The following is an 11,312-nucleotide window of genomic DNA, read 5'->3' on the forward strand; positions in this document are numbered from 1 at the left end:
TTATTTGGGTGAAGTGACTTCTTACGCAAGAAATCTAGAAAATCTGTAGATTCCGAGACAAACAGACACACAGGAGATTCGGACAACCCGGCATGAAACAAAATCGATATAAGAAATCCTCAGGAATAAGGGTCACCCAGAAAAAAAACAAAGCGATGGGATCACCAGAAACTGAAATGGAATCATGAAATTGGGAGGAATCGAGATCAGCAGGTGAGATCGGAAAAGGAGAGAGAGAGGAAGAAAAGAGGTGAAAAAGAGATTGTAGGAAGGAGTAAATAAGAAAATAGAGAGAGTGTGAGTGTGTGTGTGTGTGTGACATTGTCGTTCGCCAGAGGAATCCTTCTACTTCGGTGGGTTTCGTCCCCATGGAATTCGCGCCAATTTGTGGCCCCTAATCACTCACTGTCCCTCGCATACCACGTCCACTCTCCTTCAACAATATTATTTATTCTCGCAATCCCCCAAGTCTCTGGTAATTTCCATTTTCGTCCCAAAATTATCAAAGCTAACATGTATAGTCCAAAAGTGATGAAAACAAAACAGAAAATTAAACTTCCAGTATGGAGTTTATAGGATTGGATGTTTTGGCTATTTTGGAGATTCAAAGTATTGTTTGGATTACTATAACTTTGTTCTTCAATCAATTATTATAATGATATGTTACGTTGCATTTTATTGGTAACACAAAACGATATAGGTATGGTTAAAAAATTATAATCATTGAACCATCATCAATGAACCATCATCAATGAACCTGAATATATATATATATATATATATATATTATTGGAATGCTCTTGTTGGAAAGGCTTTGGCTTCTGAGCGATGAAGTGTCCTTTGGAGGAAACAGAGGAGACCCAAGTATAACCCATTATAAACAAAGCACAGCATCGCGGCTTTTCCTATAACAAATACACCAAAACATGATATTGTAAATTGATTTCATATACATTCCTCGAATTCTAGTATGATTAAACCGCGTTTCACATATTCACACTTGACAACTACTGTGGTGAAGGAAGCACGAGCCGGTTCAAAGGCTTCAGCACTTCCGTCAGCTGAGCAAAGGACGGTCGTAGATTCGGATCCCTGCCCAAACAAATAGAAAAAAACATACAAAACATTCGTCACATCCGCAGATTCTCCAGATTGTTTTGAGAGTTTGTCTAATGACTTACGTTTGCCAACATTCCAAGATGATCCTTCCCACCACAGGATCAAGTTCCTTGGGAATCTCAAGCCGGCGGTTCTGGAAACCAACTGCTCCTACTACTTGCATTGGGTTCATTCCTCGCCAAGGCAATCTCAATGTTGCAAGTTCCCAAAGAATTACTCCAAAACTGTACACATCACACCTGTATAATAACAGCCACGATTTATTTGTGACTTCCCCTTGAATAAGGTGAAATTAAAGTATTTTAGTTACTCATATTCCGGTATTCTGTATTTTTCCCCTTTCATGAGAAATCCAATGTGTATAGAGACCAGCCTACAAATTTGTGGTAGAGCCAAATACCGAATTGAGCGTCTAAGCTACTCACTTTTCATTTGAGGGCTCATTGCGTAGAACTTCCGGAGCCATCCATTCGGGCTAGCAAAATTAGAATGCATTTAATCAGAAAAGAAGCCGTACCCCCAAAGTAGGAGCACAGCTGGAAATTGCATCAACAAGTAAAGGGATAAAAATAAAAATAAATTATGCGTTCTCACCGTTCCAGCAGTTGATTTTGAGGATAGAAAAGTATTGTGCTTTAAGCGAGACAACCCAAAATCACCAACCTGCAAAGTCAGTGAGTAATAAATAAAACCTATCAATTCAACATCAGAGTAACAAGTCTTATTAGTTGGACAAGTTAGAAAAAATGTTTACGTACCTTAACATTCCAGTTGTTATCAACCAAAAGGTTTGGTGTTTTCAAATCGCGGTGAACAATTGTTGGTGTGCTGGTGTGTAAGCAATTCATCCCCATTGCCTGAAAAATAACAGTGGTCTAACATTCAGTGACTACATTACAAGAATAACCCAGGGGGCTTGGAACAATGCTAAATGGATCTATTTATCTACCACATCAAGGGCCATTTTAATCCGGCGCCGCTCGTCAATCTGAGACTTGGGCCGATGAAGGATACGATACAAGCTTCCTCTGTAATAAAAATATATCTTTGAGCGCTCAAAAACTATCAGATGCAATTGAGTTTCATAACAAGACGATGGGACAAACCTTGGCAGAAACTCTGTAACAATGGAAAGGTTTGGGGGACGAGTAACCGCCCCAAGGAAGAAAACAACATTTGGATGTCGCAATCTTCGCATAATGCGTACCTTCATATAAGAAAATGTTAATAATAAGAGAGAGAATTGAATGGCAGGTATATGTGCAGCTGTATCATAGGCCATTATGGTTCAATTAAAAAATATAAATGCGTAGTCTCCTTCAGCAGGAAACCCTGCTTTCAGCAATTAGCTTTGAGAATTTTATGAACATGACTACAGATAATAATTAGTAGTGACGATATGATTATGCTACCCAGATTCTAAGGTTAAGAACTGAGATCATAAAGAGGTAAACTATCCCTTTCCCTGATTAGCCTCTTGTGATGAGGTGTTTTGACCTAATTTAATATAGTAAGCAGGTTAAGAGTGCTAGTAAACAACACGAGGGAACGTATGGCTTACTTCTCTTCTGAACTCGGCCAAAGCATCACCTGAGAAGTCTTGGTCCAAAAATTTCTTGACAGCAACTTCCTAAATTCAACCATAAATAATGTGAACATAACTAACGTAAAGCAAGCTCTGGAAAAAGATAATAGATACAAGTTGCTACAATAGCAATCTTATGAAGTTAATGTAAGGTTCTGCAAAAACTAACCGTGCCATTCCAGTCAGCATGATAAACCTCCCCATAGGACCCTAACCAAAATAAGATAAGCATTAGAACATGTTATCCCTAGTAACAACCAATAGTATATGGTAGAAACCAGAAAGAGCCTATGCTACAAAACTTTGCTAACCACAGATACTAACTAGTTGCCGTCAAAGAAAAATAAAACATAAAATTTAGTTTATTCAAAAAAATATCTGGCAGGCCACATTACCTAGTCCAATTCTCTCCCCAATGACAAGATCCTTCCAAGGGATTTCACATTCACCAACCTCTGCATCATCAAGGACTTGAGGATCATTCCGGTAGGATGTAGAATCAAGAGAGGAACTTGTACTTTCTTGATCCTTAAGCCTCAGATCAGACCCAGTAGATATGTCATCACTCGTATACTTTCTATGATCATGGACGTGAGATTCATCCTTTTGGTTGCCATGTACCACAACAGCAGCATTAGGCTGAAGATCTAGTTCATTGTTGGTGTTTCTATGCACATCTTCCACCATACTTGGTGTGGACTGATTTCCAATTGAAGTGAAGGGTGGTGGCGCAGCAACCGGAGACCCAAATGTCACATTTTCTCGGCGAGGCACATTTGACGGAACCGCTACGCCGGAGCTTGAGGTAGCATATGATGAATGATTGTTTCCATAACGAGGTTCACGGTGGAGTTTCGGGAGAAGATTTTCCATATAACTATTCTCCTTCCTCTTTGGGGCTTCATTGCAGCTGTAATTCTTCCACATCATTGGTGCAGGAGATTTACCAACCAAAGGATTATTTTTTTGTTGATGCAAATCATCAACATTATTCAAACCTGATTTAGTGGGCATAAACAGCTTGTCAGTTCCCTTATTTTGAAATGGGTTAAGGTCTGCGAAAAGGTTTTTTGGGTCTTCCTCAGTGTTTTGATTGTATGGAACTATATTCATATTTGTTCTTGGACTATCATTTATGGCTCCTCGACTCCCCTTAGCAATTGCTGTCAGGGAATTATTCTCCAACTGACTGGAACTAGTTACGCTAGAAGGTGAAGCGCTCAAATCTGAATTCCGAAGTGGACCCAGCTTTGGGGTTGAGGAATCTGCCTTTTCAGACTCTGACTTTCTATCCAAAGAAGAACTATTGTCAGCCATAGAACTCTGACTATTGCCTACAGCTTCTGACAGCTTTGGCACTGATTGCCTGAAGTTATTCGACAACTGTGCTGTGGGAAATTTGTCTCCATGTGAGTTATATGGCTCAATTGCAATATCAGCAGGTATAAGCGTCCCAGGATCTGTCATAAGATCAACCAAGTACTCTCTGAAAGGAGGGGAGATATGTTACATCTTCGCAAAAAAAAAAAATACAAAAAAAAAAGTATTACTGGAATTGTAGTGAGAAGAATAAGCACCAACCTATCATCTTCCAGTCTTATTGTGTTCACAGCATCATCCTCGTTGCCCGTATAATGGCTGCCTTTTACCAACCTACAAGGTAACCTGACACTATCTGCCAAAACCTACATTGGGAGAAGTAAACTGCCCATGAATCATTTTCCATTATCAAACAAGATTTATGAGCATAAGCAGCAAGGCATCTGCTTAGGTGCAAACAAATAGTTTTGGATGTCTCATTCAAGCAAGGCAGAAGGAAATCAACTAACTCAGATTTACTAGGAAGAGGTAAGTTGAGATTAAAGCACCACATATACTATCAGTCACTGAGAGGGCAGATTCCAGTGCAAGAGGTTGAACCTCATTGAAGTAAAAAAAAGGGTATCAATATGTACAACAAAAAATCTAGGTATTCAGTTCACAGCACAAGGCATTTGTTCGGTCATCCTTCACATGACTTCATTTAAACTTTGTTTCATTAGGCGACCCGTCAGTCCGTAGACATATTTTCCACGGGAACTAGGATGTTGGATAAGAAAAGAGACCAAAGCCAGAAAGAGGGTTTAGGAAATTACCTTGAAAAGCAGAGCACGATGCCTGGAGAGACCAATATTTACAAATCCAAGAGGGAATACACAAGTGTTTAGTGCTGCCTTGAACTCGCTGCTTTTTTCAGTCCACCTTGCCAATACTATACTGGAATCTTCCGCAGATCCGCCCATATGCCCTGTGACAAGTTCAGCCAGCCTCTGTACCAACACATTAACACTGGAAGTAGGACAATCCAATGCAATGCACTGTGCAATTTGTAGCAACTCATCCAAGGAAGGATCAATGGGTCGATTTACAACCACAGCTTCAAAGCCAGGGGTTCCATGATTGCTTTCAAGATCTTCCAGCGACGGCATCTCTCCCTGCTTTGCTGAGCCTGTGGATAGGCTGTACACGTCGTAGAAACTATCGACAACTTTCTCCTCATAGTCAAGCACGCCATATTCCTAGGAAACGTTTAATACAGGTTAGTAATGTGAAATCATGGAGGCGGTGCAAAAACGGCAAGACATTCGGCTCACATAATTACTATGAATATTTCATCTTCTCCCGATGGTATGTGTCAGACAACTTTGAAAGGTAAAATGCCAGATATAGATTTTGTGGCAGGATACGTAAGTAAAGTGTGCAAAATCGGTAAGCTACAGCTTTCTAATAAAAGCTGAATCTTGATAACATCAAGCAGAACAGCAAAGAAAAATCATGAGCAGGAAGCTTCTGTGGCATATAGATCAGTGAAGTAGTGATGCAACTCTGCTACAACTACCACATTTAGAGGTACCAATCTGACATTCAATTAGCTAAGGGATCCAATAAAATCAAGAAGAATCCCCACAACCATTGAAATGCTTAATATGGCAATACATAAACAATTGTTCTCTATGGTCAGGCTTGAATTCACTATGAACAAGACTTAGTAAAGAGAGAAAAAAAGAAAAGTATGTTGAGAGTGAATTCAGCATTTCCCTACAGAAGAAGAGGACACTTACCCAGTACTGTCTGGATAACCTCTCGGCCACCACCTCCGATGAATCCCTCCTTGACTCCATCCGGTGATGGTTGCCTAAGCTCAAAAGCGTCGCCGCTCGGATCTGATGCTTCTCCGGATCCTCACCGGAGTGCGAATTCGACGCACTGATCGCTAGGGCTAACTGCACTTGGTATTCCTCCTCGGAGGATATGTAATCCGAACGGCTCGTAGCAGCCGTTGGAGAGGGAGAGGTCATCGAAGAATTGCCTCCGTTCACCGGAAGCGTCTCCGCGACAGAAGAAGGGGTTGCTTGAGGATTTGCAGCAACGTGTATCCGATTCTGATCCGTTTGTGGAACTGCATCGTTGGTCCGATTCTGCTCCTGATTTCCACCTCTGTGTAGCTTCTTGAAAATATGCTTCATCGCTCTTAGATTCTTCGTTTGGTCAAATCAAAGGGAACAAAAAAGTGGTGGAAGTGAGAAACAACGACGGAAATTTAGCCGGCGACGAAAAAAGGGAGGGACCAAGTTCGCTGGATTTACGAGTATGCCACTCTGTTGACCTTTTGTAAAATTATATCCAATGAAGACGAAGCAAAAGGGGAAATGTGACACGTCGCCAACGGACCCACACGCTGAAAACTTTTACGCGGGATAATTGGATTAAGGTGAATGAATACACAAATTAGATGACTTAAACATTTCTTTGTAAAATTACCATATTTTTCTTTTCATAATTAGAGATTTCAAACCGAAATCCAAACATGTTAATCTAGGGATGGACAATTTGACATAAAACTATATAAGTGCATGAAAATGACCAACTTTCCAAACGAGCTAGCTTGCTTATTATATGAGGTACCTATTAACATTTTTACGCTAGGGTTCAATGATCATGAAACCATTTCTTATCATCCTTCCATATCATTAAAAGACTAGTAAACCAACAGAAATGAAAACTGAAAACAAAAAGTGACTTTGATTCATAATTCATTAATCAAAATGGAGACGATGAATAGAGAGCTGAGTCATCCCATCATCAGAGCTTGGTATACCAACAGAGCCTTTGACCCAGATGGAACCATGCCAAAGAACCAAGACTTCAGCAAATAAATCTTTTATTCATGATATTGCAATACCTACAGATCAACCAAACTTACACACCCGACCACGTTTCTCTTCTGTGACAAGATTTCAACGTTCTTCTTGCAAAAATTGATTGGAAAAGAAACTACAAATAATACAACAACAACTCTCAGCGTTCTGTCTCTCTGTGGAATGGTTCAGCCAACCATCATTCTGACTCTGAGTGTAACAGCTTGGTCTTCTTACTGGGTCTTGCCGGGTTTTTAGCTGGAACTGCTTTTTGCCCTATCCAATCAAGAGTTCATAAGTATATTAAAAACCTCACAATCCATATCACTAGTAAGATAACAAAAGTTTAAGTTGTGAATCTATAAATTCAAACACTAAACGTCCCAAATTTGTTTTATCTACCCATTTAGGTTGCAACAATATTGCTCAATGTCCAAATCGGATAAATCTCTACTAAATTGCATTGTGTCACACTTTGAAGAGCAAATAGATTTTCAGGAACATACTCAAAATTTTGGATGGTAATTTTCGGCAACACTACTACGTGAAGAAAAGGGAGAAATGTTCACAAACTTACAATTAATGCTCGTTTTCAACTTCTTCCTCTTCCGATTACTTACTTGATCTCCACTATGTATCAATCTATAATCTCGTAAAGGATGGTACTTCATGGATTCTAGCTCTTTCTTGGCCATGTCAAATCGGTGTTTTACTTCCTTCTGCAATTACAAAGAAAGTATGTTAAGAAACAGTTAAAAAGGTAAGTGGAAACATGATTGAAAAACCCTAATGTATACTCACAAGTGCCCTCTTCACACCCATGATTTGCTGTTTGCATAACTTAACTTCCATCTCAAGTGCACGCAATCGGCCCTCAACAGGAACAGCGTTTTGCTCAACCATTTGTTTTTGTCTGCCACGCACGACCTCTGGCTGCCAAACGTTCAAAGCTACTGATGCTTGCCTGGAGAGAGCCAATCACAAATGACATCAGAAGGATGAATGAGGCAAGAACAGTAGACCAATCTCAGATTCACTTTGATCAATAAAGAATCATCTTTTCATACTGTCACAAAAGAATAAGCAAACTAAGACTGAAAATTTCGTAGAAACAATCAAAACAACAACAACAACAAAAGCTTTCTGGATTTTGACAAGATGTTCATCACGTTTAGGACTACCTGATTTTCTGCAAATTTGAAAATTCCGCAGAAGCAGCATGTAATCTCTCTGCCTCCTCTGAAAATCGAGCTTCCAATTCACGAATCCTCCGGCCCCACTCTGAAATTTCACTTTCCTTCCTCAGTAGAACTCTTCTATGGGCAGCTACTTTCCTTTCCTTCTCCCTCTCAAACCTAAATTAGATATTTTTCATAAAGCTTGAATTCTCACAGCTCATAATTTGAAATAATCTGTCCTTTGTTTTCTATCAAACACTGACAACACAAGAAATCTCAGCAGCATAATTTCATAGTATATATCAATACCTTGTCCTGTAGATGAACTTGGTGGGAGATTGAGAAGAGGAAGAAGAGTCGATGTAGCTGGGGAAATCAAGGAAGAGCAGAAGGAGCCAGAGGGAATCATCGCAGGACAATCGGCAGAGACGGCGAGAGGAGATTGAGATGCAGCAGAGATCTCTGTAGGAGAAAGTCGACGACTTTACGCCAATCTCTAGTATCTTCCTCCATAACTCGTCAGGTATCTCGTTTGCCGACATTCTCTTTCTAAGTTATTGCATTTTGGGGGTGCGCAGAGGCAAAACGAAGATCCTTTGTGTTTTTTTTGAAGAGGCTGATTTGTAAGAAATTGAAAGTTTGAAGGTCTTTTTGCAATTTTCCTATTTTCCTATCCGGTTAACCATGAGCTAGTCATGACTCAGCAGAAGCACCCTCTTCTCTATCGTCGTCGTCGTCTTCCTCCGGAGCCGAAAATGGCATAGCGATATATCAAATATTCCCCACGAGTATTGATAATAATGGAGTCTAGTAGTATCCTGGATTCGCTTGGAGTTGAGATAATCGGCGTGATGGCTCCCGTCTCCATCTGCATGTTCCTCGTCGTCCTTCTCACCTACTCTCTCTCTGTCACCTCCGACTCTCAGATCCGTACCGCCGCAAACCTCATATACATCGAGAATCCCTCTGACTCCGCCACCGTCAAGCTCGAAGGTAGCCTCGCCAACGCCATCGTCTTCGTCGTCCTCGTTGCCGCCGTCACTTTCGTACTTGTTCTCCTCTTCTACTACAACTTCACCAATTTCCTCAAGCATTACATGCGCTTCTCCGCCTTCTTCGTCTTGGGTTTGTTTCCTTTACCTCCTCTTGTTGTTAGGGTTTTACTCGATTAGCCTGTTGATCAATGTTGAGATTGTGTGCTGGATTCCGTTTCTTTCTATCTTAGGTACAATGGGTGGAGCAATTTTCCTGTCGATTATCCAGCATTTCTCAATTCCTGTTGATTCCATCACCTGCTTCATATTGCTTTTCAATTTCACGATCTTGGGGACTTTGTCTGTGTTTTCTGGTGGGATACCAATTGTGCTAAGGCAGTGTTATATGGTTGTTATGGGGATAGTTGTTGCAGCTTGGTTCACTAAGTTGCCTGAGTGGACTACATGGTTTATACTGGTGGCTTTAGCTTTGTATGATTTGGTTGCTGTTTTAGCGCCTGGTGGTCCACTTAAGCTCTTGGTGGAGCTGGCTTCAAGCCGCGACGAGGAACTCCCTGCCATGGTTTATGAAGCTAGGCCGACTGTCTCAGGCCACCAAGGGAGAAACCGTGGCTCGAGTTTAAGGGTTTTGGTTGGTGGTGGTGGGGTTTCAGATTCTGGATCAGTAGAGCTGCAAGCAGTTGGGAATCATGTTGCAAATCAACAAGGAAGAGGAAATTCTCATAACCTGGATTATAATGCTGTTGCTGTGAGGGATATAGATAGTGTAGATGGTGATGGTAATGGAAACGGAGACGGTGTTTCAAGGTCACCTCACGAAAGACACTTTGCATCTGCAGTATCCTCAGAGCACTCAACCGAAGTTAGAGTCAGAGGAAATAATGAAATCAGAGAAACGGAAACTGATGAAGAAATGTCTCCTCTGGTTGAGTTGATGGGCTGGGGGGATAATAATAGGGAAGAAGCGAGAGGTTTGGAGGAGTCGGATAACAACGTGGACAGTTTAAACAGAGGAATCAAACTTGGTCTTGGAGACTTTATCTTCTACAGTGTTCTTGTTGGTAGGGCAGCAATGTATGATCTGATGACAGTGTATGCGTGTTACCTTGCCATCATCTCGGGACTTGGGTGCACTCTTATATTGTTGTCCGTGTACAACCGAGCTCTGCCAGCACTTCCCATATCAATCATGTTGGGTGTTGTCTTTTACTTCTTGACACGATTGTTGATGGAGCCTTTCGTTGTCGGGATGACAACAAACTTGATGATGTTCTGATCACAAACATTCTAGCGGAAGATAGTGTGTCTTGTTTGCTTGACTGAGAGATGCTGAACATGATGTATCCATGTATTGCACCCTTGTGCTGTTTTAGTTGAAGCAAATATTTTGTTAGTGTTGAGCGATATTCTGTGGGAAAATCTGCTAATGTAACCCAACAGGTAGTTGATTTCGGTTTGTAAATGTTTAGTCTCTGATGTGGATCATTTTAGCATAATGGTTGTAGACATTTCAGGTTTGATTGAAAACTTTAGGATGATTGATCTATGCTTTTGGGTTTGAGGTGGTTTGGTGGAATATAATGAAGGGTCCCATTCATAACCGATATTTATTTTGGTTTGGTCGATTGGAATTTGATTTGGTAATCGTTAAGATATTATGACATGATAAAACATACAAGTTAACGATAAATAGAGGTAAAAGCTGCCCCCAAGAGGTGTCACCTTCGACAAATGTTTCCCGGAAAATGCGGAAATGATGGAATCAAAGTGTGCTTAGGCGATTTCAAGAACAAGAAATTTAAATATGATCTCTGTGAATGTGCTGACGCTTTCGGTTGGCCTGGGACTCCACCAAACCGTTTGTGCAATTGCAGTCGTCCTTGCTAAGTTTAAGATTTATCCATAACCAAAGTCTTTTTACTACTAAATAAATGAATAAGTTTATGTAACTAAGGCTTGGACTGTTTGGTATCTATTATATTAAAACAGAACTAAATTTAGTACTTGTTTCCAAACACTCCTAATTTTTTTAAGTGTTTAAAAATAATTTAATAATTATTTATATTTAATTTCGAAAATTAGTTATTAATTTAAATATTTTTAGAGTTCCTTAAATAAAATATAGGTAATTTAGATTTGATTTGATTTGATTAAAAATAATAAATCAGATATTAATTTAGATTTGATTTAAAAATTCTAATTTAAATAATTTTTATACTATTAAACATTTTTATCAAAAATATATAGAATTTTTGAA

General features: G+C 40.0%; 3 protein-coding genes across 4 annotated transcripts; 1 reads left to right on the top strand and 2 right to left on the bottom strand.

Annotated features, from left to right (window-relative positions):
* Positions 1–796: 796 nt before the first annotated feature.
* Positions 797–6,310, bottom strand: LOC18994002 (serine/threonine-protein kinase EDR1). 2 transcript variants are annotated; one of them, XM_024153079.1, is made up of 14 exons: positions 5,806–6,310; positions 4,840–5,262; positions 4,286–4,389; positions 3,100–4,190; positions 2,874–2,914; positions 2,681–2,749; positions 2,226–2,326; positions 2,069–2,147; positions 1,878–1,976; positions 1,714–1,782; positions 1,545–1,594; positions 1,182–1,358; positions 1,001–1,092; positions 797–905 (listed from the first exon to the last, which is right to left on the bottom strand). In XM_024153079.1, the coding sequence occupies exons 1-13, from the start codon at positions 6,208–6,210 to the stop codon at positions 1,008–1,010; spliced, it is 2,793 nt and encodes a 930-aa protein (XP_024008847.1). In that variant the 5' UTR covers positions 6,211–6,310; the 3' UTR covers positions 797–905; positions 1,001–1,007. The 2 variants fall into 2 exon arrangements, with proteins under 2 accessions (XP_024008847.1, XP_006417654.1); XM_006417591.2 differs by having other exon boundaries at positions 856–1,092.
* Positions 6,311–6,837: 527 nt separating this feature from the next.
* On the bottom strand, positions 6,838–8,638 carry LOC18994003 (F-box protein SKIP24). Its single transcript, XM_006417592.2, has 5 exons — positions 8,370–8,638; positions 8,064–8,237; positions 7,684–7,846; positions 7,460–7,601; positions 6,838–7,158 (listed from the first exon to the last, which is right to left on the bottom strand). Exons 1-5 carry the CDS (start codon positions 8,600–8,602, stop codon positions 7,082–7,084), a joined length of 789 nt encoding a protein of 262 aa, XP_006417655.1. The 5' UTR covers positions 8,603–8,638; the 3' UTR covers positions 6,838–7,081.
* Positions 8,516–10,640, top strand: LOC18994004 (presenilin-like protein At1g08700). The gene is made up of 3 exons (XM_006417593.2): positions 8,516–8,583; positions 8,768–9,185; positions 9,286–10,640. Exons 2-3 carry the CDS (start codon positions 8,861–8,863, stop codon positions 10,329–10,331), a joined length of 1,371 nt encoding a protein of 456 aa, XP_006417656.1. The 5' UTR covers positions 8,516–8,583; positions 8,768–8,860; the 3' UTR covers positions 10,332–10,640.
* Positions 10,641–11,312: the final 672 nt, after the last annotated feature.

Source organism: Eutrema salsugineum, unplaced genomic scaffold, assembly GCF_000478725.1.
Source record: "Eutrema salsugineum unplaced genomic scaffold, Eutsalg1_0 scaffold_5, whole genome shotgun sequence".
Classification (NCBI taxonomy): Eukaryota; Viridiplantae; Streptophyta; class Magnoliopsida; order Brassicales; family Brassicaceae; genus Eutrema; species Eutrema salsugineum.